Source organism: Prunus persica, chromosome G8 (genome assembly GCF_000346465.2).
Source record: "Prunus persica cultivar Lovell chromosome G8, Prunus_persica_NCBIv2, whole genome shotgun sequence".
In the NCBI taxonomy this organism is placed as follows: Eukaryota; Viridiplantae; Streptophyta; class Magnoliopsida; order Rosales; family Rosaceae; genus Prunus; species Prunus persica.
The window spans coordinates 18,044,645-18,071,378 of NC_034016.1; the positions used below are offsets into that span (position 1 = coordinate 18,044,645).

The following is a 26,734-nucleotide window of genomic DNA, read 5'->3' on the forward strand; positions in this document are numbered from 1 at the left end:
GATTTAATTGATGTGACATATAATATGGGCATGCCACATCATATGGTATATAAATTTAGGATAAAAATGTGGTAAGTGTAGCATTACTCTAGTCTTAAATCAATATACTCCTATGAGTATTGAAATGAAACATATATAAGACTTATATATAAAGCAATTATAATTATAAAAAAAATCAGAATTTTCTCGAAAAAACTGGAAAAATCGAATCGAAAAGGGTCGGAAGTAGTTTAGAATTTTTTGGATCGGAATTTACAGATACATTTCCATTTCGACTTGAATTTTATCAGAAATATCGGATTTCGACACTTTGGATAACGGAGGTATCGAAGTCAAATTTTTTTGGAAAGTTTCGAAACAGAATAGGTCGGAATCAGATTTTCCAATCCAATTTACACCTCTAGAAGAGACCAAACTGCGATATTTCATTGCTCCAATGTGTTAATGAAGGATTAAACCGAACCGAATCAAACCACATCCAATCCTACTTTACAATGCCTCCACACCCATCTTGACATGACTTACAAGGTCCATCTTAAAATACCTACACTCAAGTAACAAACAATTAAATAAATAAAAAAGTTATGAGATTCTTACTCGTGTGTTCTTTATGCTTTGCTAGCTAGTTAATGCCTTAATGCCATGAGAAAAGAAACCCAATTTGCATTTTGATTGTTTGAACCAAAAAAACTCAAATTCCATGGACACATGACAATGACATCTCCTCTAAGACACACCAAAGTGGACAACAGGCAACTTGGAAAATGTCCTTCCCAAGGGCAATCATAAAATCATTTTTGGTTGCAATCATTTTTCATCATTTAAAACCAGTGGTGCCTAATGGGCCGGGCTATTAAAACCAGGGGCAGTTTTGAAATATCGCAACAAACACAGTACCTTTTTTGTCATAAAGCAGAAAAAATAAATAAATTGATTAACGACGATCGTTTTTAAAAAAAACACATCGACATCTCCCAGTGTGTTCTTCGTCGTCTTCTTTTTTCCTCCAAATCGGAGAAGAAAGGCAGCAAATCTCTCTGTATGTCATTTTAGGGCTTCGAATTTTCGTTCCCAATTCTTGGTTTTCTGATTGCTCCGCTGCTCCTCAGGTGCACGGTAGCTTGAGCACGCGGCACTCTTGATCTCATGGTCTGATCTTGGCGAATCGCAATTCGACGGTGGTGATGGCGTCGGCGCAAAACCAATCGGCGAATGTGGATCTCTTCGATGCTTATTTCCGACGAGCCGATTTGGACCGCGATGGCCGGATTAGTGGCAGCGAAGCCGTCGCTTTCTTCCAAGCCTCTGGTCTCCCCAAACCGGTCCTTGCGCAGGTACTCTCTCTCCTCTCTCTTCTTTTTGGTCGTATAAGCTGTCGCAAAACCAATCTATAGTTGTATTTATATCATAGTGTTTATGATTGTATATGTATAATGATAGTGGTTGATCGGGCTTTGATGTTGATGGAAATGTGCTCTCAATCAGATTGTTTTGAATTTTTAGTCTTTTTTTGGCTGAAGCAGTTAATGTGAGCTCGGAATGCCCTAGTTCTCTGATGGGAGCTGAGCGCTTTCATTTTGTATTACTGTAAATGCGGAATTGATTTTTATTTAGTTAATTTTCTGTAGTACGTTGGGAACAAATGGTACAAAATAAGCAGATGAAGAATGTAGACTACTGTTAGTGAGGTTAAGAGAGCCATGTTATCTTGTCATTAAACTAACTTTTTTGTGTGTGTGCTCAATCGATAGTAGGTGGCAGGCAGACTTTAGAAATGCTATTTGTATGGATACTGTAAAATGTGACTTCTTTGCATTGATGGGTCACTGAGAATTGTTTATGAAATTACAGTAATGTAGTGGTGCAAACCTACAGTATGATTTCGTTAGGTTTTCCAAGGTGTCAATGATAGTATAAGACTACTCCGGAATAGTTGGAATTTTAGCATACAACTGAAATGTTCATGGTTCATGATGATATCAACAAATGGTATTTTATGCTGTATATTTGTTTAGTTGGAGGAAAACTGTGCAAGATGATAACTGGGGGAATGATATGTTATCTATAAATGAATTAGAAGCACTTTGTCATTATCTTTTTCAACCGACATTTGGATCAGTTATAGTTTATATTTGCTTCTTATGTTCATTGGCAGATATGGGCAATCGCAGACCAGAGGCAGACTAGTTTCCTTGGTCGGGCAGAGTTTTACAATGCACTTAGACTTGTCACTGTGGCACAAAGTAAGCGAGAACTTACTCCAGATATTGTGAAGGCAGCATTATATGGCCCAGCTGCAGCTAAAATACCTGCACCTCAAATAAATCTCGCGGCCACGGCTGCACCTCAGTTCAATTCTGCTCCAGCAGCACCTGTCACTCAGGGTGGTGCTGTTACTCCGACATCCTCTCAAACTCTTGGGCTCCGGTCCCCCCAAGTACCACCTCAGTATAATTCTGCTGCAGCAGCAACTGCAACTCAGGGCGGTGCTGTTACTCCGACATCCTCCCAAAATCTTGGGTTCAGGGGACCACAGGTACAATCTCAGTTCAATCCTGCTGCACAAGCACCTGCAACTCAGGGTGGTGCTGTTACTCCATCCTCCTCCCAGACCCTTGGGTTCAGGGGGCCGCAAGTACCTCCAAGTGTGAATGTGAACCAACAAAATTTCCTTTCTCAAGATGCTAAGTCAACGAGGCCTCCAGTGCCTCCATCTACTTCTGATTCCCAACCACCACAGGGTGTTGCTACTCAAGGGTTCCCTAGGGGAGGTTCAGTGGTACAGCCTCATCCGCCAAACTCGAGTATGTCAAATGATTGGATTGGTGGAAGGACTGGTGGAGCTCCGACGGGGATACCCTCAACATCAGGACCAACAGCTTCCCTACCACCTAGACCGCAGGCAGGTTTTGGGATAAGACCATCAGGACCACCAGCTAAGGATTCCAAGTCATTAAATATATCTGGGAATGGGTTTACTCCTGATTCATCTTTTGGAGATGACGTGTTTTCTGCAACAGCATCTCAACCAAAGCAAAATCCTTCTGCACATGCATTTCCTCCTGGCAGTGTACCGGTCTCATCAGCCTTTGTACCAGCTGCTGGGACCCAATCTTCAGCTAGCCCAAGTACTGTTGGTTCTTTGCAAAGTTCACACATGATGCAACAGGTTGGTGGGCAACCTCACCAGGCCCAGTCATTTCCGAAGCCAAACCAACAGGTCTCTGCTCAGACTAGCCCATCTGGAGTTTCACTTGGAGCTGGGAACTCTGCTTCTAGTCAGTCCCATATACAATGGCCTAGGATGACTCAAAATGATGCTCAGAAGTATTCCAATATCTTTGTGAAAGTAGACACAGACAGAGATGGGAAAATCACTGGTGAACAAGCGCGTGACCTATTTCTAAAATGGGGACTACCAAGAGGTGGGACTAGTTTTGTTAAATTTATCTTTTGTCTTGTTATTTATAAGGCACAGTTTCTTCTTCTATGCTAGCTTGAAACTGCAACTGATGCCTCTTTGTAAAACTTGCATTACCCCTATCTCTGAATTAAAGTTGTTTAATTTCCCTCGTCTGGGTGGTGGCTGACTCACAATATTTAGTTGGTGGCATTTAGTTCAGACCTCCTGATTATAACAGGCTAGATCATTAATTTATAAGTTTTTTGTGAGATACCTTGCCGCATCTATTTGTGACTTGGGAACATTCATAGAAACTTTAAAATGGATTCATGTCTGAATGTGCGGTCTATATTGATGGTTTGAAAACATATCTGCCGCATTGTCTTGCAAGGGAACATTACTATTGTAATTGGATATGAAATTTCAGTATTTTTTTTAAAACTCGTATAATGCTCTTCCTTGTCTTCTACGAGCATTTAGTTCCCTCACTCTTTAACTGTATGCTATTGTTTACATCTGTCAGAGGTTTTGAAGCAGGTGTGGGACTTATCCGATCAGGATAATGATAGCATGCTTTCTCTCAGGGAGTTTTGTGTCGCACTATATTTGATGGAGCGGTATAGGGAGGGACGCCCTCTCCCAGCTGCGCTACCAAACAGTGTTATGTTTGATTTATCTAATATTTTTCAACCCACAAATCATTACAACCATGCTGGCAATGTAGCCTGGAGACCTGCATCTGGTATTCATCCATAAAACGAATCACTTTTTTTGAGATCATATGTCCTTTCATGGAGATTAGTTTCTTATTTTTCACTTTAAAAGGCGTTCAACAACAGCAACCGATACCTGGCCCTGGGGCTCGACACATGGCACCCCCAGTTGGAGGAAGGCCACCGAAGCCAGTTGCTCCTTCTCATTCTGATGAAAGGCCACAGACCAATCAGCAGAAACCAAGAGTACCAGAATTAGAGAAACATCTTTTAAATCAACTGAGTAAAGAGGAGATTAACTCCCTGGAATTAAAGTTCAAAGAAGCAACTGAAGCTGATAAAAAGGTACTTGAACTTTCCTGTTCCCCAATTTTGACAGTGCGAGCCATTTGTCTGTTCATCTGATGTTCGAGCTTTCCCTCTTTATGGTACCCATATGTATTGTGGTAAAAAACTGGCAGCTTTTGTGTTTTTTATTCTTAGATAGAATTTGCTTCCTGACTAATTCTAAGGCTGGTATAACATTTTGGTTATATTAGCTTTATCCACAACCCAATTGGTTTAATCTGTTCTCTCTCTCTCTCTCTCTCTCTCTCTCTCTCTCTCTCTCTCCCTCTCTCCCTGACTTCCTCCCTCCCTTCCCCCTCCACTTTCTCCCTCCCTCTTTTTTCATGATGTAGCTCCAAAGCCAATTCATTTCCAGATTATCTCCTTATCTATGTATATTTTTGCAAAGTTATATGTCTTTGTTACTTCCAGATACATTTCAAACACAACCAAAGAACTTGAAAATCTTGTGATTATGCGTTTTACTTTGAACTTAAGTAGGAAAGCTGTTCTGGCAATGAATCATGATCAGTTTTCCTTGAATTGCCAACTTATGGATAGGAATTTCCACATACTTTTATACTGTATTAAACTTTTGCTCCATTTTCAGCTTTTTTCCTTCAACCTTTTAATATGATTCCTTTTGTTCCTTGAAGGTAGAAGAACTGGAGAAAGAAATTTTGGATGCTAAAGAGAAAATTGAATATTTCCGTGTCAAAATGCAAGAACTTGTGAGTATCTCATGTTATCTTCCTTCCCTTTCTTTCTTGTATCCCCCTGCTTGGGCATATTGTATATAATAAAGTTGTTTTACTTTTTGCTTCTGAATCTAATTGTTCAATGACGAGTGATAGATTTTTGGATGTCCAAATCATTTGTTACTATTAACTAGTCCACAGACTTTTTACTATTTGATCTTCAGTGGTGTGAGAAAAACTTGTTTAAAGTGTGGATGGTTGTGTTGTGAAGTAGCAGTGATTCTTGTGCTGACAAGGACCTGTTGGGAAGTTAGGGCAGAAAGTGTAGATCATGTGTTTTTTCATTGTCGCTTTAATTTGTGGATGAGACTGTTTAGGGAAGGAAATTTGAGTTGGGTAATTCCAGCTGGGTACTCTTCTCTGTTTTGTAGAGGGCATGAGTAGTTTGGTGGGGTTATGAAGGCAAATGTTTTTTGGGATGCAGTGTTCTAGCAGCTATTTGGGTTTCATGGCTTGAGAAAAGCTAGAGGAGTTTATAAAACTTTATCGGGGTACGGAGTAGTTTTACGATAAAGTTTGATTTCGGCCATCACCTTGGGCCTCAACATCGTCTGAATTTCATGATGTATCTTTTCAGCCATATTCACTGATTGAAAAGCAGCTGTTTTCTGTTTTGATATTTTAATTAGATTGAAGGTTCTGTATGTTGGAAGAAATTATATTGTTCCTGAGGTCTAGTTTTCATTGTATTACTGTTTACTGTGGACACTTGTCCACAGAGATTGCACTGTTTGATTGAAATAAAATATTGTTTCCATTTATTTTATTTTAATTTTTAAGGATTGACTAGGACTCTTTGAGTTGAGGAGCTTTGGTAGTCAATTAAGAGGTCATTCTTATGCACCATAATAGTGATGAAATCAAGATCCAAATTTTGATCAACAATGTAGCAGGGGCATGGGAAGAATCTGTCATATGTATAATTTTAGACCATATTTCTGGAAGAGTTCACAGCTTGTGGTGTATTTCAAGGCGGCTTCACTATGTTACTTTAGGCAAATGACATTTTAAAAGGCATTTGATTCAAACATGTAATAATTTTAAATCTAGATACAAGCATAAAAAAATGTAATTTTTATGCTTTCAGTTTTTGAATGCTTATATGGGATGATTGAGAATGATAATACTTTATTTTAAGTCTCACATGCGTTGGGTGTGGTGTTGAAATTAGCATGTTTGATGACCTTGTTGTTTTTGCTATAATCTATCTTTTCCTTTTTGGTATAAGGTTTTGTACAAGAGCAGATGTGATAATCGCCTTAATGAGATCACAGAAAGGGCATCTGCTGATAAACGTGAGGTATGTTCTAGAATGCTTGAGCCTGAGCACATATTTACATTAATCTTTAGCTACTATTGACTTCATGAGCCCTACATGATTTTAGGCCGAGTCCCTGGCCAAGAAATATGAGGAGAAATACAAACAAACTGGAGATGTAGCTTCCAAGCTGACTATTGAAGAAGCCACATTTCGTGATTTACAGGTACATGTAACTACATTTCAAAACTTTATGTACAATGCCTCCATATTGTGTTATGTTGCTCTTGCTCATTCAAATCTCAAAGTGTCACATGCTTGCTGTTTGTTAAGTTAAGATTTAAATTATAAATGTCTGTGCATGCGAGATGGCTTACTTTTATTGTTTTATGAGATAAGTAAGAATGGGAATTCAAAATCAAATAGGTCTTTATGTGTTTTACTTTTATGAGTAACAAACATAATACATTTTTAAGGATTTCTAAGAGTAGTGGGATAGAGAGAAAGTAGGGTCGGAAAAGAGAAAAATAATGGTGATAGCCCAAGTGGTGTATTCATTTTATTATCACAGATTGGATTATGTTATGTGATTGATATGCAGGAGAAGAAAATGGAGCTATACAGGGCAATTGTCAAGATGGAGCAAGGAGGTGATGCTGATGGCACCCTTCAGGTATATTTAAATGTGGGTGGTTAATGGAAACCTTTGCAGAACTTGTCTAAGATAATTTCCAACTGAATTTTCAGGATCGGGTTGATCGTATCCAATTGGATCTTGATGAGCTTGTAAAAACTCTCAATGAGCGCTGCAAGAAGTATGGATTACGTGGAAAGCCTACAACATTAACTGAGCTTCCTTTTGGTAAGTTGATCTCTTTCCTTTGTTGATTTCTTGGGAAATTTGAAATCCTAAATATACTCATAAGAGTAGTTCTATTAAGGATTAAAATATAATCCATAGAAAATGTTATGTGAAAAGTATGATTTATGAGAAAGTCCCATGAATGCCCTTGGAGTTTTCAAAATGATTTTTCTTTATCGAAATTATTTGATGGATTTTACAACACTCTGGATAGTCAAATTATTTCGATTTAGTAAAAGCATTGTCTTTCTAGAAGCTGAAATCATTGGAAATCTTATGTAGTCTTGCAAATCTCTCTGATTTGTTTGTAAAAAAGAAAACATGTAACAGGATGGATTGAACTTATTCAAAGTCTGTAAGGTTTCATTAGTGTCATTTTTTTTTTGTCTTTATAGTTCACTGCTGCAATATTTGTAGTTTTATTACATTTGGCCGTTTGAAACTTTTCTTTGCTTTTATATAAGGCTGGCAACCGGGCATCCAAGAAGGAGCTGCTGACTGGGATGAAGATTGGGATAAATTTGAAGATGAAGGTATGCCATAAATGAGTTTACGTAGGTCCAAGATAGTCTCTGTGATTAGAAACTGCTGGTAACACTTAGGTTTTTTAATTTAGTTTTTCTTTTTTTCTTCCTGTGGTGAATGGAGTATATTGTCTACTGTTCATAGTTCTTTTTTTTGTCTATATGTGGTCTGCTAATTTGATAAGGGATTGTAACTATTCAAGATGACTCATGTAGAAGTTCACTTTTCAGGATTCACTGTTGTCAAGGAGCTCACTCTTGATGTGCCAAATGTCTTGGCACCTCCAAAACAGAAATCATCACCAGCTCAGAAAGAAAAAGCTCCCACAGTTGAGAGTCCAACAGCTGCTTCTTCACCTCAAGTTAATGAAAATTCAGAAAAGCCTCAGAGTGCAGATGGAAGGGTAGTTGAAAATGGAGCAGCATATGATAAAAATGAAAATGATTCAGCAAAAAGTGCTCCAAACAGTCCATTTGCTAGCAGTACTGTTGGAAGCCCATCTAGAGAATTTTCTGATTCTAACTTTGGAAAGACTACAGGTGCAGATGCCTCACCCCGTGAGAAGGAATTTCAAAGGTATAGTTCTAGATCGTTAGTTTCTACATGTTTAAGATCACCTTGATTGGTTGCGTGTTGATGCACTACGCTTAAACAAGCCTCATAGTGCCTTTTACTTGAAATGAGTTATTTATCAACCTGTCTGGCCTTATGGTTTCGTTGCAATTCTCTACATTCTCTTGTGTTTCCTTAAATTGTGTGCCTCATACTTCTCACCTTGCTATAAATTATCTAATCATTTGCTGTTTCAAGAAAAAAATAATAATAAAAGAAAGAAAAAGAATCTAAGGATTAGTATTGTTGGTAGCTAATAGTTAGCTTGATATACAGTTTGTTATGTGTCAAAAGATCCTGGTTTTGAAGCCTCTCACCCCTTCTGCGCTTATTTGTTAATTTGCAAGCTGCATGTTTGGGCAATACCCATATGTTCCCCTATGTCCCCCTATGTATGCTTCTGTGTCCTTCTCCACGTGCAGAATGGAATTGCACTTGAGAGAGGGTGTTAGCTTGATATACATATGGTTGGCACATTTGGTAACAAATTAATCTTTTTAATTCTGATGGTTGTCGACCAATCTTTGGACAATTTTGAATTTTGAGTGCAATATAAGCTGCCAAACCCAATCCCATCCTTTGAACACTTAGATCTACGCATGAATTTCATAAAGAACATCTACGTGAAAATATGTGGTTCTTAGCAAATATTTAGGCAATTCCTGTACAATATCGAATAGCCATGTCAAATGGCAATGCTTTTAGTCTTCTGATGCTCTTTGCTCTTTGTTTACCTAACTGTTTATGTTCTTTTCTTTTAGTGCTGCTTCTTTAGTAAATTGATATCCTTAAATGACCACCAGATCATATTGGTGAAATCTGGCAAGAATCAAACATCTTCTATTATGTAAATCCTGATACCTGTAAAGTTTTTTAAATTCCAAATTTTCATGTGTAGTGATCATGGGGGTCCTGGGTCTGTGTTTGGTGACAAGAATTTTGATGACCCAGCGTGGGGAACATTTGACACTAACGATGACGTTGACTCTGTGTGGGGTTTCAATGCAGTTAGTACCACCAAGGTAAGCCAATATTGTGTTTGTTATTCTTTTTTGTTTGTTTTTGGTATTTAGTGTATTCAGTATTTATCTAATGGAAATCAGTACTCTCTGACTTTGTGTCTATGTTGACTGGATCTTGCTGCATGATTGTGGTTAGTACCACCTAGTTGTTTGTGGTGGTGATTTGTCTATTATTTGATTACAATGGTTCCTGCCTCAAGTGATCTAATGCTGACTTGTTTAGTTATTAAATGAGGTTTAGATAATTTTAACAATACTAGGTTTTTTTTTTTCTTTTCTTATCATCACTTAGTTTCTAGTTCTGATGGAATCTTCATGTAAAGCACGTCTGTAGTAAGGTCTTTTAACTGACCAATTATGATCAAACCCAGTTGGTTCACTGCAGATACAAAAGGGGTTGTGAAATTGTTCTTGGTGCAGTTAAATGCACATTGAGGAGACCATGATTTTGGCACTTGGACTTGGTTAATCAAAACCATTTTGGGTTTGCAGTGAAAAGGGAGTAAATAACATGGTTAAACAATCTAATGCAACTCTCTTAATCATAGTAAAGAATTGTGGTGAAAGGGAAAAGCAGGTCATATTTTAAGCTAAAACGTGAGCAATTCATTGTCATGTTATTTCTTGTTATTGGTTTTTGTACATGATGGAAATTTCTCATATTTGGTCCCCACCTAGAATGCATGTATTCTAGGTTCTAGTGAATGTTTCTTTTCTTATGGCTAGTGGTTACTTGCCTCGTTCAAGCTTTCTGTTTTTGCTGTGTTATATTTGTGTTTGTTGTTGTCCTGCTGGGTTGTTCTGTAACTGCTCTTAATCATACATGTAGGACATTGATCATGAGAGTAATAGAGATCACTACTTTTCTGGGCCTGGGGAGTTCGGCCTCAACCCTATCAGGACTGGGTCATCAGCAGGTGGCTTTTCCCAGAATAATCGTCCCTTTACTTTTGACGATTCCGTTCCTAGCACACCACTCTCGGTCTTCAATTCAGGATACTCACCTCCAAGGTACAAGGATAGTTCAGAACCCTCATTTGACACCTTCTCCAGGTTCGATTCATTCAGAAGTACACAAGATAGTGGATTTTTCCCTCAACAAGAAACACTGGGAAGATTCGATTCGATGCGCAGCAGTAGAGACTTTGATCAGGGTCATGGCTTTCCAACATTGGATGACATCCCAGATCCTTTTGGCTCTTCAGCGCCATTTAGGACATCACTGGACAGTCAAACTCCAAGAAGAGACTCGGACCCTTTTGGGTCTTCCGGGCCATTTAGGACATCATGGGACAGTCAAACTCCAAGAAGAGACTCAGACCCTTTCGGGTCTTCAGCGCCATTTAGGACATCACTGGACAGTCAAACTCCGAGAAGAGACTCAGATACTTTTGGGTCTTCTCCATTTAGTACATCACTGGAGAGTCAAACTCCAAGACGAGACTCAGACCCCTTTGGGTCTTCAGGGCCTTTTAAGTTGTCAATGGAGAGTCAGACTCCAAGAAGAGATTCTGATCATTGGAGTGCATTTTAGCTGGGTAGTAGTTCTGCTTCGTATTTGTGTCTGCTATTCGCCGTTCCAAGCCGTGTTAATGCAGCTTACTGATGAAGCTATTGGGGGACTGACGATTGTGTTTTATGTTTTGAAATCACTGAGCTTGTATTGTATCTTTTGTATTTCATATTGTGTATGCCTCATTTTCTTTATTCTTATTCTTTAGCTTGTTGGATGACATATATCTTCTTTTCGGAAATTTTCCTAGCCCTGTTGAAGCGAAGACCTATAGGTTTTTTTCTTCTCCTTATTACACATTTGATGATTGTATTATTAAACTGAGTTATGTCTTCCTCTTTGGCCTCTGCTGTAATTTTTTGTTTGATCTCAAATAAAAGTTGTATTTGCCGATTCTCTCTCTCTCTCCTCCCAAACATGAATGAACACAGAGTTTTGCTGATGTTGGTTTTAGCTGGATCATTCGTATATTTTGCTCATGCCATTTCAGTTCTCAAATTCTTTATGGCCTGAAGTATGAATATGAATTTATGAACAATAAAAATTGACAGAATACATGGGTTGTTACTTGTAAATGAATCTTGAGAAGCACTCTAAATAACCCACAACGCACAATGTGTTAATAATATCTCTACACAACACACAAAACAGAACAATAACGAGAGGGTTCATTATGAAAATATCAGTATCAGTGCATCATCTTTAAGCCAGAAACTCGAACATACTCTGCGACAATGAAAACTTCATTTGAACAACTGTGGTAACATTCTACTAACATCATATGCCTTTACAATCTTTGAATGATGATGCCATTTATGATCAAAATAAGATAACAATCTGTAGGCAAGGAACAATCTTTTGGTAATGCAGAGAAAAACCATCAAGCTAGCCAAGGAATAGACGTCAACTCTCAACTCACATATCCTAATCGAATCATAAGTGCCCCATAGTAGGCTTATGGTTAGGGTTCAAGGCTTGAGAAAGGTTTGAGACTCGGATTTAGGGTTTGGAGGCTCAAATCCATTTTGGAGTACTGAAATAATTTTCTAATAATTGAAACTATTTAAAAAATATATTCGGAAAGTAAAAATAATTTTAAAGTCCACAAAATTATTTAAGAAAAGTAAATATAATTAATTAGTATGTATTAAGTAATTTATGAATTTAATTAAATGCTAATTATTCACTAACATAATTACTAATTAATATAATTAAATACGGCTAAGATATTACTTAATTGCAAATATTAAACTAAACAAACTAATTTTGTATATAAATATAAAATAAAAAAAAGTCTACAAAATAATTTAAATAATTAATTACTATTTATGAAGTAATTTATGAAATTAGTAAAATATTTAATTATTAATTATTCACTAAATAAATAATAATTGAAACATAATTACTACTTAAAGTAATTTAAAAAGGCTAAGATATTACTTAATTACAAAAAAGAAAACTATTTTGTGTCCAAGCGCCCAGACCCGCCTAGGCGCCCGCCTAGAGCCCAGGCAACGATTTAATATCCTCTGTAGTTGATTTCGAGATATGTCAACTTCCAAAGATGGATTCATTTGGTTCAGCATATTTAGGATTTTCCCAAGAGGGAAAATTGTGGAGGAATTGGTTGAGGTTATTCGGGCATCACTTTGAGTTATGCATAAGCAATTAGTGATATCATATGCTAAACAAAGTGTACATGATGAGAGCATAGGCTGTTTGCTGTTGCTGCAATATTTTCCTGTTAGGAGCAATTGATTTTCTAATGTTCCGCTTCCAGCCTTTTCCCAGCCTCAGCCTGCTGCAGAAATTATTGCATTCAGGATGGGAGAACTAAGAAGAGGCCTTTCAAGATATCAGGGTATTGGTTTGGCTGAGGCACTCATCGAAAAAGCTGGAATGATACTTATACAAGTTGAACGATTTTATTAGGGTGCTTTCAACCATGTGGTGCAGCAGATGGAGAATCATATTGCCTTGTGTAACTTATATGCATGATCTAGCAGATTTCCTACTTTTCTTTTCCTTATTGTTCTCAGCAGTCTCATAAATTGACATGCTTCCATTCCTCAAAATGTAACCTTATCATTATTCACTATTAAAGGAAAATGTTAATCTATTATGAGCTCTCTGGGAGAAGGGATTCGAACACATGACTTCGGATGTAGGGATAAATTCTCTTAACTACTTGAGTTATAAAATCATTGATGCTTTTCTTAGCATTTTGATGCCACCAAACAAGAGACGCATCATCCCACATCCCAAGACCCAACTCCACCAAAGAACCCGAACAGGCCAAAAGCAACACACACACCATTCAAAACTCCATTCAGACCTTCCCTTCCCCAACTTCAAAACCCCATAAAACAAAATAAATTATCTCTCTATTTTTTCAAAATTCATTCCTTGTTTTCTGGGCAGTAAAATGGGACACTGCTTATCTGGTGACTTAGATCCAGCTTTGTTAGTGAAGAGGAGAACAACTATTATGAGGCATAGACAAGTAAACACTTAAGCAAATCAACACTTTTGAAAATGATGGGAGAGCTGGAACCTATTTTCACTGCACAAGTAGCATTTAATCTGCGCCGCTTGCCATCGCTTTTCTCGGCAATCATAGTGGAAGAAGTATATGTGGTCGTGGTGGCGATTGTTGTGGTGCTAATTGTGTTCTCGGTTTGATCTGATTTGGTGAGCTGACGGTCCAGCACGCTCATTATTGGGGTTCCTCGTTGTGCATGACAAAGTATCTAACATGGACTCGTACCCTTTATTCACCATCATTTCTTTCACCAAATTCAAGCACTTGAACAAACTCTCCTGTAATGGAAGAGCAATAATAGGAACGTGTAATTTATATATGTCAAGTGGAAAAGAAAAAGGTTGTGCTTACTTTACCTACATATTGGCAAGATGATATTAAAGCTTTAAACGATGGAAACTGCAGTTGGATCAGCTTTTGAGAGCTTGTGTAAATGATGGGCTGTCATTTAAGTCCTGAAAAGAGAGAAATAAAGGCAGAACTACTCCTATCGAAAAGCAGGGAAAAAAATTATTTAAAAAAGAAAAGAAAAAGGATCCCGCATATATATACACAAGTTTGTTTGAGACAACTCCCTAATATTGAGACACACAAGTTTGTTTCAACTTGCATCAAAGTTGATTGATGGCGCTGCAGTATCAGAAGAAGGGACGCAACTTGTAGAAAAGTCATTCGAAGGACTTATTGATCAAATTAAAAATATGAATTTGAGTTTGGTTGGTGAACCATCTGGTGTGAACAATTGCTACATAGACAATTCAGATTAGAACATTTGTGCTCTTTTTTTTTGGCAATGTATTCCACTTTCATGTGGAAAAATATATTTTACTAAAATCAAATAAGAACATTCAAGAACAGTACAAAACTCTCAATGAAGAAGTGTTACATAATTTACATTCAAGAACAATACAAAACTCTAGAATCTTCACCTATAAATGTAGTATTCTTATGTACAAACAATAACAAACGAACTCCAAAACTACAGAAATGTAATACAACGAATGCAAAATAAGGAATGACAGGTGAACCAACAAAGCCTTTCTCCATGCTTCTTGTTTATCAATTGATGGCAAAGGTGTACATAACAGCAAAACTGAACACATTTGCACTTAGCATGAGCTTCGGCAGCTCAACTTTTGCTAAGCCCAGACAACAACTAAACATAAATCAATCTAGACCTTAAAAGGCCATCCCTGTCTTCTTGGAGAACACCGGCAATACCACCAGGAGGCAAAACAAAGCAGTGAATACCCATTTCCATCTCATGCCCCATCTTGGCCAGAGAGTCAGCAGCAAAGTTAACCTCCCTGAAAACATGAAAGATGCTGCAGTCCCAGGAACTCTTCCAACAGACTCTGCACATGTTTAGCAAAGTAACAAGGGGGTGATTCGGCTCCAACTCAGCATTCAAAAGGTGCAAGACAATAGTAGAATCACTTTCAACAATAAGCTTTGTCACTTGCAAACTTTGAGCTAGTTTTAGACCATGATACAAGCCCACAGTTATCAATTGCATACATATGAACACACCACAACCAATTACAAGCTTTGCTATGGTTGGGAGAAAATAAAAACCTGGTAACGGAGACGGAACACAAGTCTATCAGAAACTACAGGACGATTCACTAGAGTGAAAACTTGATGTGGACATTTTCTGAGCCAGAGAATTGAAAGTAACCAATCATATGATAAGATGCGTACAAGGGTTTATTCTTTTCCCAATTCATTCGCAATTTCTAGAAATCAAAGGGTTTATTCTTTTCCCAACTAGAGACTGATATTTGTTCAGATGCGTACAAGGACAAGTTACATAGTTCCAAAATAAAAAATGACACAAACTCAATTGAAATTCCCATATATGGGTTCATGATTTCAAATCCAAAAATTGAGTGAAAAACTGAATAAGAACAAGAAATTGACCTTGTTGAAGTGCGAGGGAATAAGTCGCTCTGGATTTTCGCTGGCTACGCCGGAGTCGGAGTTGTTGTTGCTGCAACAATGGGAGGAAGTAGAACGTGGGGGCAGCGAGAGGAAGAAGAACAGATTTTGGGTTTTTAGTTTTTAGTTTTTTTGTTAAGTGAAATTTAAAAGGTAAAAGAAAAAAGATATTTTAAAGCAAATTTTTCTTAACCCTTGGATTAAATCTAAGGGTGGGTGATCAGATGGGGTCCAAGAGAACGGGACTGTATATATATATATATATACATAGAGCTTCCATTGAGGGATCCCTCAAATAAGTTTATTTGAGGGACACCCCTTGTAGGGCTCACTCCAGATTGTATTTCACTAATCCAAACCGTCTATTTTGTAGATACTCATTCAAAGATCATCTCTACAAAAAATCACTTGAATCCGATATCATTTGATCATTCAATTGAGTTCTTGAAATTTTAGTACTTTCTTGAAGCACCGTGTTCATTGATTTTGTAGGACACAATTAGATATCGAAACGGTTTCCGATTTGTCTAATTTTTTGTAAGGATGATCTATGAATGAAGATCTAAAAAATAGATTGTTTGGATCGTTGAAAAAAAAATTATAGGGTACCCTAAAGGCGTCCCTCAAATAAAATTATTTGAGGGATCCCTCAATAGAAGGGGACTGTATATATATATATTTACAAAGTTTAGCCCGAGGCTATACTATTTAACAGTCCCGATCTCTTGGACCACAGGAGTCCAAGAGATTGTGGTCACCTACCGTTGGATATTAATCCAATGGTTCAAAAAAGTTTTTTAAAAGGAGTGCAAGAATGAGTGAACCGTTGAATTTACATCTAACGGTGAGTGACCACAAATCTCTTGAACCCCTGTAGTCCAAGAAATCAGGACTGTACTATTTAAATATATTATAATTAAAAGTTTTATTTTTAAAATAAAAAATTAAGAAAAAAAACCCCAATATTAAAAAAAGGGTGCCCTAGTAATTTTGAAATTTTGTGGCCACTTCCATTAGTTCATACTTTATAGTTATTAATCTGCTAGTTCAACATATCTGAAGTAAATATTGGAAAGAGAGTAATTTTATAGTAGATCAATCTAAGAGTTCAATTTTGTCTTCTTCTTTTTTCGTGGGAATGTTAGCCTTTGGAATGTTAGCCTTTGATCTACCTCGTTCACTCGAGTGCTACTAAATTATGTTACTGCACACATTATTTATCATAGAGAATTGCATGCTGTGTTAGAGTGGTCTTGGTAATTGCTTCACTTTTCAAACACTTTACATGAAGAATTCTACCACCTACTACTATACCCATAAAGCTTTGTTTGAAATTGTTGTTCTGGTTGGCAAAGAGATTGCAAAATTGCCATCTTGCATTTTTCTTACAAGAAGTAAAAAATACTTAGCCTCTCAAATTCTTTCATAGTTAGTAAAATACGAAACTTGAAAGATACGAACAAAATAAGTACGTGTTTTATTTGACAAAATTTTGGCAAGTTACAATTGAAAAGTTCGGCCATTATATAATATTTAAATATAATATATTTAAATATTTTAATAATATATGAAAATTATATGTATAATACATGAAGTGTATTATTGAAAATTTTGTAAAAAATACATGTATTAAACATGAAAATTATGGTAGTTCAATTTTTTCTCCCTTCCTTTTCTCTCTTCCTCCGATGTGGGATTTCTCACTTCTTTCATTTTTCAATTCTTTCTTGTACCACCCATTTTTCTCTCTTGCCACTTGAGCTACACTACTTTCTCCCCCCTCTGGCACCTCCATTTTGAATTAAGACTAAATAATTACTCATTCATTCATTCAAGGTTTAATAAGTACGATCAAATTCCTTAACAGGGCTAGTTTCCTCCATCTTTGTGGAAGGGCGAACGCGTCGTACTGGTAAAAGAATCTAGCCTACTAACTGAGGTAATTGTAAATCTCTTCTAATTACTTTTACAAAGACTTTTTGAGAGAAAGTAATTTTACAAAGATTAAGTGTGATGATTGATGAATCCCTTTTATGAAACCTAAATAAACTTTAGTTCCATGCAATCTCTAGTAATGGTTGTGATGGTGAAAACAGTCCATTTTCTTTTTTGTTCTTCCTATATTTGGTACCATACCACCGCCTCTTTTCATATATTGCTTGCATCACATCACCTTCTGATACAGAAGGATTCTGATTATTGGCACTGAGTGTTGTATTTCGAAGGAGAGTTTCCAATATACAGCCATCTTTGCATGCAAGACGCTTTACCAGTAAAAAAACATACACAACACAAATCAGAACAATAATGAGAAGGTTCATTATGAATATATCAGCATCATTTTTAAGCCAAACACTCAAAAATATTATGGGCCAATGCAAGCTTCATTTCAACAACAGGTAACATTCTACTAACATCATACCTTTACAATCTTTGAATGAGGATGCCATTTATGATCAAAATAAGATAACAATCTGTGGGCAAAGGGAACATCTTTTGGTAGTGCAGAGAAAAATCATTCAAGCTAGCTGAGGAATAGACGTCAACTCTCAACTCGCATATCCTATACTTTGATGGAGAAAATCTCTTGTAGAGCAGACCAAGTTCCTGAAAGCGCAAGAACAAGTCCTAACACCAAAATGCTTACATCTGAAGACCATTGTCTCCACCCCATCTCTCCCTTGAAAACCATCAGGTGAAACAAGGTAGGCAAAACAAACCCCAATGCACAGCATACACCACTCCCCACCAAAGACATGAAATCAGCAAAATTGGGGACCAACAAAGCCACCAAACTCACAGCCAAAACCAGCACCCACCTCAACCATAAGCAATACCTCCCGCTCCAAAACCGCCTCTCCATGATCTCATAAACCGGGTGCATCATTATAGGCAATGTGAAGAATAGATTCACCACAAGACCAAGCTTCACCAGAGTGCTGATCACGCCTGCACCATAATTAGCTGTGATCATGTCCTTAGTTTCTTCCCCAAAAGCAAAGTAACCCAAAGCTCCAAAGCTTCCATACATCAAAGAAATGAAAGTCATGGTCCAGCCCAGGATCCACCCAAACTTGTCCTTGTCTTTGGTCTCTGTCTCTAAAGGCAAAACCATCCCAACCCCTTCAAACGAGTACACAGCCACACCCAGGCCATAAAAGAACAGAGAAAGGTCCCCAAAGGCCTTCACTTCAGGCCTTTTTGCCGCCATAACCATCACATCCTCCACCATCACCACGCCCATTGCTCCAAGATCAATCACATCAGCAAAAATACTCAAAGGGGCTAAATGGGTCAACGTTGCAATTGAATTCAACCCCAACTGGAACGGAAAACACCCCCAAATGTAAAAGCTTTTTGGTGCCAAACCCAAAATCTTGGGTGTCAAATCGGTTGCTGTGGGTGCATTTAGCAAATGGGCCATTGTATTACCAATAAAAATGAGATAGCCGACGCAAAACCCAGCCTGAGCAAGAATGATAAGAACATCGACCACCAACCTCCCTACAGTGCCACAAACGGCGAAACCCAAGTCCCCAAAAGATGGGATCTTCGTGCATCCATTGGAAGACTCAAGCTTTCTTCGGGTGTAGACCAACAGCATCATACAATGGTGGGTAAGAAACGCCACGAGCAAAAGGGTGAGGAGGCTCATGAGCCACCCAGTGCGCTTGAAAGAATAAGGCAAGCCCAGAACGCCTGCACCCACAATAGCGATGAAGACATTGGCAAAGGTCTTGCCTTGGGACGACAATGGCTCCGGGTCTCCGATCAGCGGTGTGTTTTCTGATGGGGCTGGTGGTCTGAGGCGCTGAGACGACGAGCTTGCTTCTTTGTCAAAACCCATCTTGATCCTTTGTTTTGATTTTGACCCCAGACTAACAAAGATCAAGAACAAAAGCTTCCAGATGGGTTTTGGTTTGATTGGCGATTTTGATGAGAAATGGCGAGATGGATGAGTACTTTTTCTTGAAGAGATTTATATGTTTGGTATTTGCCAAAAAGTTGGGAAGATCGGAGGAGTTTAGACTGTTTGTTTAATTTGTAATTGTTTAAAATTTCACCTGAAAACTATATTGGATAATTTGGCTTATGATAGAAATAGAAGGAAATTAATTTTGTTTTATCTTGATTCCGCAAGAAAATGAAAACATACCCGTAATAACTTTGCCAATTATATTAGCAAACAAAACTAATGATTATGAAAAGTTAGATAAGGGTCATGATTCAATGTTCACGGTTCAATTGTGATTTGTAATTTGCTTTTTTTTTTTTTTTTGTCACGGTTGAGAAAAAGAAGGGGTATTCTCGCTCATTATGTGTGACATGGAGGATCAAATCGCATACTTCTAACCTACATATCAACAATTTTATCATTAAATTAAGACCCTATCAATAATTGCGAGGAGTTATAATTTACTACGTATCTATTATAGTTTAATATTTTTCGAGTGCTTCTTTCAATACTAGGTATCTATTTTCTGCATCATCAAAGACAATGATCAAGTTATTTGAACTTTATTTTAATATTTTGAAGAAAATTATCACTAAATTAAGATGTCGTTGATGCATAAAAGCTTAAAAAGACGCGTAGGTTTCAATCATACATATTTTGGTGGATAAAACATAAACAGGTAATCAAGATTCAAGATTATAGCCCATTATCAAAACACAATAAAAATTGAAGATTATATCCCATGATTTTTATATTATGAGATGATAAGATAAGGTTGACAAATTGGGAACATATATTTTTTGGTAAACAAATTGGAAATATCTTTCCCTTTATTGGATTTGTTGTAATCCAATACAAACTCATTGTGGGGTTACTACCAAAAAGCCCAAGCTCCTTTCTTTTCTTTCTTTCTTTCATGCCAGAAAGCCCATTTCTTCTTCTAGTCCAAAAAAAGGAAAAAGCAAAAAAATTGGACAGCGTCAGCGAGCAAGAACAGCCGGCGCAGGTTAGCAAGCCATGGAACTTGACTAACAGTTATTGCCCAGTAAAGTAAACGCGATCAAAATTCACCAAACACACAAATGAAGAACATTCTTTTGGGATCCTTGTAATTTCATCTGATTCATTTTCATGTATAATTTGTGAGATCGGAAGCTGCCGAAAATTTGTTGGCACCAAAAAGGAAACAAAAATGAAGAAAATTCTCTGCGATTTTCGGTTCCTCCTATTTCTCGCTGCTGCGGCGTTCATCTATATCCAGGTTCCCCCAAAACCCTAATTCTCTCGCTGCTGTTTGTTTCAAATTCATCAATCTTGTTGTTCATATTGAGGTGCATGTACAGTTGTTGTAGTAGCTGAAATGACAACCAGTTTTCTTCTTGTTGTGTTTTTTGTAATTTTTTTTTCGCTTATAGATGCGGCTTTTCGCGACGCAATCACAGTATGCTGATCGTCTTGCCGATGCGGTATGTCTAAATTATGAGTCTGTTGTTGTATCAGAGTTGTTCATGAAAAACTGGTCTACAATATGAACTCTTCTCTTCTTTATTTGATGATAAATGGGAAATGGGCTGTAGATATCAGTTTATTTTAGCTCATGTAGCTTTTTCTTAGCTGGTTCATTGTCTTACTTGGTAGGATTATTATCTCTTGCTGGTTCATTGTCGACTTAAACAAATTGAGCAAAAGAAGAAAGTTTGACACAGCTTCAATCTAAATGTTTAAAAGATTCTGTTTATTTTCCTTTCGTCGTGAACCAAATGGCTTATTTGCTGCATTGGAAGCTTCTTGTGGGTTGAAAGTTCATTACTTTATTTTGAATCACACATTTACTGTTCTTTTACAGATAGAGTCGGAGGACCAATGTACATCTCAATTGAGAACACTAATTGATCAAATAAGCTTGCAACAAGGACAAATTGTTTCCCTAGAAGGTCTGATATATTTCGAGCACTCGAGTCTTTCATATGTTTTTCTATATATTATAGGGCTCACAACTATTCTGTCTTTACTCATGTACTAATGAGTAAGCTTTAAATTTATCAATCATGTTGGCCATTTTTTGGCAATTTCTTCCAGTTGTACTGTCTGCATCATGCTGTGAGAATTTGTTTTTATCAGTGAATTACTGTCTTATATCTTATAGTAACAACATGGTTTGTGGAGGTCTTTATCCCTTTTTTGGCTTCTTTGCCAAAACATACTAGGGATATCCCTTCTACTGCAATTTATCTGGATTGAGTCTGATTATTGCATTGATTGTATAGGCCTTTTGTTACTCTTTGGTAGCCGGTTAGTTTTGATGGACTTCTTGTCCATCTTTTCTGTATCCTTATTTTTATAAAATTTTGATTTCCTTTTTAAAAAATTATGACACTAGACTGCTGCAATTGTAGAAGAAAAGCAACGGCTAGAGCAAGAGTGTGGACAACTGAAGGTTCTTGTTCAAGAACTTGAAAGTATGTGCTTATCAGAAAAAATCTTTTTCTTAAAATGATATTTAAAAGCACCTGCCAGTTACTTATTTTCTATTCTTGGAAGATGTCTTGTGCACTTTAATGTTTTTATTTTCCGAAGCACTTTTTTTCTTTTCAGCCATTCCAAAGAACTTAGGATAACTCCTCTGTTGTTGTTGTTTTTTTTTAAAAAAAAAAAAAATTTTATTTTCAGGGAAAGGCCTAGGTAGGCTGATTGACAAAGAACAGGTGCAGATGAACGTGTTACTTTTGGCTTTCCTTCTTCCTAGAAATCATGACTTGTCATTATTTTTAACCATTATTTCTAATGAACTTGTTAGGTGCCAGTGGCAGCAGTTGTAATTATGGCATGCAATCGTGCTGATTATCTGGAAAGAACTGTTAAGTCAGTTTTAAAGTAAGTTTCATGTTCTTGTCAAATAAAAAGTAAGTTTTGTGTTTAGACCATATTGCACAGTGCAGTTTTTTTTCATTTGTACACAGTTGAGCTGACCCACTAGCCTAATTCTTCAATTATATAGATATCAGAGTTCTGTTGCTTCAAAGTTTCCTCTATTTGTCTCCCAGGTATCTATGTGCTTAATCTTTCATAAAATACTATGAGTGTCATTGACACTCGTCATTCTTTAGCAGTGATCTAGGAGAGAATCAATAGATAAACATGGTAACTTCATTTTTCTCAGGATGGATCGCATCCAGCTGTCAAAGAGAAGGCTTTGAGCTACGATCAGCTTACCTATATGCAGGTAAGTTGTACATTTTTAATCAAATTGTATATTCTTGGGAATATCTTAGACGTTTGCAACACCCCAGGACAGCCATAAGTCCTGACTTCAATTCATTGCAGCATTTGGATTATGAACCAGTTCATACTGAAAGACCTGGGGAGTTGATTGCGTACTACAAAATTGCACGTAAGGAATCTGTGAGTCTTCTGTTAAGCATCTATTAGCTTCAGTACTAAATCCCTGGTTTTTCCATAGGTCATTACAAATGGGCATTGGATGGATTGTTCTACAAGCATAACTTCAGCCGAGTAATCATACTCGAAGGTGAAAACAGTGTTCCTTGGATTATCCTGTCAGTTTTCCTTTCTTTCCGCTTTATTACAAAGCTCTAAGTATGCTTTGCTGATACAATCCATCATATTTGAACACAGATGATATGGAAATTGCTCCTGATTTTTTCGATTACTTTGAGTCGACAGCTGCTCTCCTTGACAAGGATAAGTATGTCCTCTAGATGAACCTGAGGTCTTGTACCTTGAATACTACGTTGTTAGATAATTGTTCCAGGCGCCAGGAATTCTTGTTTTGCTCACTTGATATTTAAACTGTGGTAGGTCTATCATGGCTGTTTCCTCGTGGAATGACAACGGGCAAAAGCAGTTTGTGCATGATCCTAGTGAGTTGTCATCAATTTTTTTAGTTTATCTTCCTCATATTGAAATCAAGCTTAGTGCAACTTTTATTTCTCAAGAACCAATTGAGATCTCTGTCCCACCCTTTGTGGGTGTGCTCTGTGATTGCATGAAGCAAATATGCTTGTTTTTGTGGGAGGAGTGATGCTTATTTGGGTAAATATATTGTTTGTTCATGTTCCTGGATCATGTAGGTTTGTAACATATTGTTCCTATCTTTAAGGTTTGACAATGGTCTTTGCATCTAAGTCTTTATATACATTTATCTAACATGGTCAATTAATATACTGGCAACATGTTTACCATCCCCATCTCTCGCGCTCTCTCATCCTTTCCCCTCCCTCCTCTTTGAGCTCGTACGCCATATTAATTGTTTTGACGTTATGCTACAATCGTCTTACCAACAAGTTAATGCATCATCAGTATTTACTGCTAATGTTTGGACACAAGACATTGACACTTGTCAGAACCATTATGCTCTCTGATCTGCTGTCTGATCCACCTGCAGAAGTACTTTATAGGTCGGATTTCTTTCCTGGACTTGGGTGGATGCTGGCTAGATCCACATGGGATGAGCTATCACCAAAGTGGCCAAAGGCATATCCTTGTTGCTGTAGTGAATTTTGTTTTGATTATACTTCTCTATGTTTTTCAATGCATTTCTTCTAAATGTTTTCTTTCACAATGCTTCACTTACTGGGATGATTGGTTGAGGTTAAAAGAGAATCATAAAGATCGACAATTTATTCGGCCAGAAGTTTGCAGAACATATAACTTTGGTGAACATGTATGTATTCTCACTTTTCTTGTTCATTACCTCCCAACCTCTGGTGTGTGCAAGCAGTCACGTTCAATTCAGGGATTTGTATTGATTATAATGCATTTCTGCATCGATTTTAATTTAAATCTATTAGTGATGCTAGAAAATCTTATGCTAAAGTGGTTCTTTGTTCATTGAAACTGCAAAGAATTTTAGAGGAATAACTTCTTTCACTCTAATTAACTCAATGCAAGTGATATTTTCTAGTAAACTGGGATAGCCCTTCGACAAAATGGCTTCTTTGTCCCCTTGTGGGACTGAAATTTTTAATGCCTCAGCTTCCACGTCTTGTGCTTTATGCAGGGTTCTAGTCTGGGGCAGTTTTTCAAACAATACCTTGAGCCAATCAAGCTGAATGATGTCCTGGTAATTACCAATCTCACTTCTGTATTAATCCATCTAGTCTAATTTTGTCGTCTCTTTATTCAACATTTTCACACTGCATTTTTCTTTTCTATCTTCGCTTCCAAAGGTTGACTGGAAATCAATGGATTTGAACTACCTGATGGAGGTAATGCGTGCTTTGATACATTTGGTTTGAATGTTGCTTTCATTACATCTTTAATCAATACATCTTTCAACCTGTTTGTAGGACAAGTATATAAAGCACTTCGCTGATATTGTGAAAAAGGCAAAACCCATTCGTGGAACGGATCTTGTACTAAAGGCACGTAACATTGGTGGTGATGTTCGCATACAGTACAATGACCAGCCAGACTTTGAACGCATTGCACGTCAATTTGGTATTTTTGAAGAGTGGAAGGTGAATTTTCCTTGTTATTGACTTTCATTTACCTATTGTTGAGTTTAGGAAAAGCCTATTTGATTTTATGAGACTGGAGAATCTTCGTTAAGTCCTGCCTTCATTAATTATGCAAGTAGCTCTGGAAATAAAATAATCCATAGTGCTAGCTATACCCAGTTATTAATTTATTTATTCATCCGGATTTGTTTGTTTATGTTTCCTATAATTTTTCAGGATGGTGTACCAAGGACAGCATATAAAGGAATAGTTGTTTTCCGATATCAAATCACACAACGTATATTCCTTGTTGGTCCAGGTTCTCTCGTGCAGCTTGGAGTTAGCGATTCTTGATGCAAAGATGAGGTTGGTTGTCCCTAACTTGCTGCCATTTCTTGGCTTAAAATTGTAGACACCGATTTGATATTTGGGATAACATAAATAGCATCTGAGATATTTCTCCTCTTGGTTAATGGACAGAGTTCAAAAGGACAAAGTTTTGTTTCCAAGGTTCAACATTGAGGTTCAAGAAAAACATATTTCTTGAAGCACAGGGTTAAACTCATACCAATAGAGAATCTATGTTAACTTAAACCTAGATGAGCCGGCTGCCTTTTTTTTCTTTGATTTGAGTGTTGCTGCTGGCTATGTCTTCACTCTCTTCTGTAATTTGACTTCAGAAACTTTGTAATTGTCGCATTCAACAAGTAGCAAGCTCCCACATCTCTGTTGTCATCAAGGTGGTTGTCTCCATACGTCTACTACATATTTGGTGGGTCGTTGCAGAGCAAGAAAGGCGATGCTATTGTTGTTCTTGTTACGTCTCGAAATTATTATATTATTGTTTCCTTGATGGATACCATACCTTCTGAAGGAACTTGTAACCTTAATCCCTGATGTACGATATCTTGAAAGATGTAATCATGTAGCATACGAGAAAACCAAAATGTTCTGATATGAAATGAATTATGTATGTTGATTGATCTTGCTGAAATTTTATATTGCTTTTGCTTACAGATGATACTACTTATACTCCCATATTTTTCTTTCTATATTTGAAAATTAAATGAAAAAAAAATACACAAAAAGAGCACCTTCAACCCTTTCTCTCCTTATACGATATCAACACTTTATTGTTTATCAGGTGCTAGGAGCATGGGGCAACTTACCTAATCCGCATCCACCGGTTAATTCTATACAAAATTAGTGAAACACCCATTCCTAGACATGAAATTAAAAATATACCATACACTATTTAAACATAGAAACACACCCAAAATAAACCCAAAAATCAACAATTGTATATTTTTTAATTTAATTAATAAGATGAAATATCTTTATTATCCTTTTTAGCATTAAGTTAGTTTTGGATCTCGTTTGAAGCCTCCCTCAGGTTTGACAACCTCGGGTTTGAAGCCTCAAACCCTCCCTTAGGTTTGAAGCCTCAAGCCTCTCTCCTGCTTCAAACAACCATCTCTCCTCTGTTCTCTCCCTTCTTCCCTCTCTATGCCTTCAAAGTAAACCAAACAGTCTCAAAGCCATGGACCAACACAAGACCGACGACAATCTCCGTTACGTAGGTGGCCTCACACGTGTTCTCTCCGCCGATGCCTCCATTTCCTTTGCAGGTTTGTTCCATCTGCTTCAATTCGTTATTTTCCTTTCGATTTTTGCTTAATTTACTTGAATTTCTACTTGATTTCTCTTTCGCATGCACCAATCCCGACGGATTGCCGATTTCCACCGACGATATATTCCAAAATGGCCAGATCCGTCCTGTGTTCCTGATTTTCAACCCGGATCTCTTGTTCGCAAATGCCGACGACGATGATTTTTCTATAGCCAAA

The 26,734-nt window shown here is 37.3% G+C and overlaps 3 protein-coding genes and 1 long non-coding RNA gene across 6 annotated transcripts; 2 read left to right on the forward strand and 2 right to left on the reverse strand.

Annotated features, from left to right (window-relative positions):
- LOC18766376 (epidermal growth factor receptor substrate 15) lies at positions 935 to 11,394 on the forward strand. Its single transcript, XM_020569720.1, has 14 exons — positions 935 to 1,039; positions 1,110 to 1,334; positions 2,156 to 3,425; positions 3,927 to 4,145; positions 4,229 to 4,461; positions 5,100 to 5,174; positions 6,430 to 6,501; positions 6,587 to 6,685; positions 7,061 to 7,132; positions 7,207 to 7,321; positions 7,786 to 7,854; positions 8,077 to 8,422; positions 9,357 to 9,480; positions 10,310 to 11,394. Exons 2-14 carry the CDS (start codon positions 1,185 to 1,187, stop codon positions 11,012 to 11,014), a joined length of 3,549 nt encoding a protein of 1,182 aa, XP_020425309.1. The 5' UTR covers positions 935 to 1,039; positions 1,110 to 1,184; the 3' UTR covers positions 11,015 to 11,394.
- Positions 13,106 to 15,777, reverse strand: LOC109950535. Of its 2 annotated transcripts, none has more exons than XR_002272759.1 (3): positions 15,456 to 15,777; positions 13,896 to 14,890; positions 13,106 to 13,813 (listed from the first exon to the last, which is right to left on the reverse strand). It is a non-coding gene; the product is annotated as an uncharacterized LOC109950535 (long non-coding RNA). The 2 variants fall into 2 exon arrangements; XR_002272758.1 differs by having other exon boundaries at positions 13,892 to 14,890.
- Positions 17,772 to 19,998, reverse strand: LOC18766872 (amino acid transporter ANTL1). The gene has a single exon (XM_007201714.2). It carries the CDS (start codon positions 19,318 to 19,320, stop codon positions 18,037 to 18,039), a length of 1,284 nt encoding a protein of 427 aa, XP_007201776.1. The 5' UTR covers positions 19,321 to 19,998; the 3' UTR covers positions 17,772 to 18,036.
- On the forward strand, positions 20,307 to 25,903 carry LOC18766837 (alpha-1,3-mannosyl-glycoprotein 2-beta-N-acetylglucosaminyltransferase). 2 transcript variants are annotated; one of them, XM_007199786.2, is made up of 19 exons: positions 20,307 to 20,689; positions 20,844 to 20,894; positions 21,275 to 21,362; positions 21,825 to 21,887; positions 22,099 to 22,133; positions 22,226 to 22,302; positions 22,427 to 22,472; positions 22,589 to 22,651; positions 22,753 to 22,819; positions 22,889 to 22,957; positions 23,065 to 23,134; positions 23,248 to 23,309; positions 23,834 to 23,924; positions 24,019 to 24,112; positions 24,449 to 24,511; positions 24,618 to 24,656; positions 24,738 to 24,908; positions 25,125 to 25,253; positions 25,368 to 25,903. In XM_007199786.2, exons 1-18 carry the CDS (start codon positions 20,621 to 20,623, stop codon positions 25,239 to 25,241), a joined length of 1,335 nt encoding a protein of 444 aa, XP_007199848.2. In that variant the 5' UTR covers positions 20,307 to 20,620; the 3' UTR covers positions 25,242 to 25,253; positions 25,368 to 25,903. The 2 variants fall into 2 exon arrangements, with proteins under 2 accessions (XP_007199848.2, XP_020426295.1); XM_020570706.1 differs by having other exon boundaries at positions 20,334 to 20,689; positions 25,568 to 25,903.